The sequence below is a fragment of the Oratosquilla oratoria genome, chromosome 43 (assembly GCF_046742065.1).
Source record: "Oratosquilla oratoria isolate Oo_2021 chromosome 43, ASM4674206v1, whole genome shotgun sequence".
Taxonomy (NCBI): domain Eukaryota; kingdom Metazoa; phylum Arthropoda; class Malacostraca; order Stomatopoda; family Squillidae; genus Oratosquilla; species Oratosquilla oratoria.
Genome location: NC_134819.1, coordinates 27,035,574 through 27,036,866, shown reverse-complemented (window position 1 = coordinate 27,036,866; position 1,293 = coordinate 27,035,574). Strand labels below are relative to the sequence as shown.

General features: G+C 50.3%; 1 protein-coding gene across 1 annotated transcript; it reads right to left on the bottom strand.

Moving 5' to 3' along the window:
* Positions 1-134: 134 nt before the first annotated feature.
* On the bottom strand, positions 135-847 carry LOC143021841 (uncharacterized). The gene has a single exon (XM_076179608.1). The coding sequence runs from the start codon at positions 504-506 to the stop codon at positions 135-137; it is 372 nt and encodes a 123-aa protein (XP_076035723.1). The 5' UTR covers positions 507-847.
* Positions 848-1,293: the final 446 nt, after the last annotated feature.

Below are 1,293 nucleotides of genomic sequence, written 5' to 3'. Positions count from 1 at the left end.
TGAACAGCTCTGGTTGGATCGAGACCCATTCAGTCTGTTTCTCATACGACTATCAAACACGGCCCCCCCCCCGTCATCACAATAAACCCTTAGCACTGAAGGTGATGAAAATAATTACGTGTTACAGTTATTTATCACTGACCTGGTGGACAAACGCAGGCCTCGGGCGCAACCTGTCGGACAACACGGCTGTGCGTTGCTCCTCCTGGTCCTGCTGTTGCTCCCCCGTCGACACCTAACTCCAGAAGGCGCCTCTCCAAGTGACGGGTGAGCTGGGCTTCGAGATCGCCCTCGAGGCGTCCAAACCGCCATTCGAGATCCAGCTGTCTCCACCCGAGGAGACACCAGGCGGAGACGCTGACGAGGAGGACGAAGCCCGTCCAGGGCATGGCCGGACTCGCGCCTTCCAGCTTCTTGCCCTTGGCACCGCTCTTGTCGGAGGGCGAGCTTGGACCCCACTTCTTCGTCGGGGGAGAACCCGGCTCAGAACCCTCCGTCAGGGTCATCGTCGCTGATTCACACTTTGGCTAAACCTTTTATTTTTTCTTTATTTTTTTTTCCTTTTTTTATGTTATATTATGTTTTACACCACTTGCACACAATGCTCACACATAAAGCTCTAACCCCGTGGCCGCATCATCCAGCAAGAATCAACTCTGCCAGAGGAATGAGGCGGAGGGTTCCGCCCCACCACCACCACCACCAACACACAAAGCCACTGCCACGAGCGCCAATCTACAGGTACGGAGAGAGGGTCAGATCCCAACACACATGGACGAGGCGAGCGAGACGACCCGTGCGTCCGTTCCCCTTCACAGTTCGACTACAACTAGCGAGTGAGGCCCGAGGTGGTCAGACCAGCCCGGGCTCCAAGTTCTCCCGCTCGCTCGCTCGCTCGCTCACTCGGCTCAGGACAACCAATCCGGCTAACAATATCTGCACATTTTTCAATCATATAAGTGAGCTACTCATTCATTAGGCCGTGTTTTCTCTGCCTCCTCGTTCATGGTATATATTACGGTGGATTTTTTGGGTCATCAATAGGGCATACGTAATTTTGATTCATTCATTATTGAATGATATTCTTTATAGAGTCTTCTCTCGCTCTCTTTCCTGTTTCAGCATCCATATAATCATGCGTTGTTGCATGGCATCCTGTTTGATTGTCTGTAATCATTATCCCCTATATCCTGAACATAAATATTATCTTATATATAATCATTATTCCCTGTTCGTTCTGGATAATACAAACAACAAATCACTCGTGAATTCGTTATGAATGGTAAGCTCAGG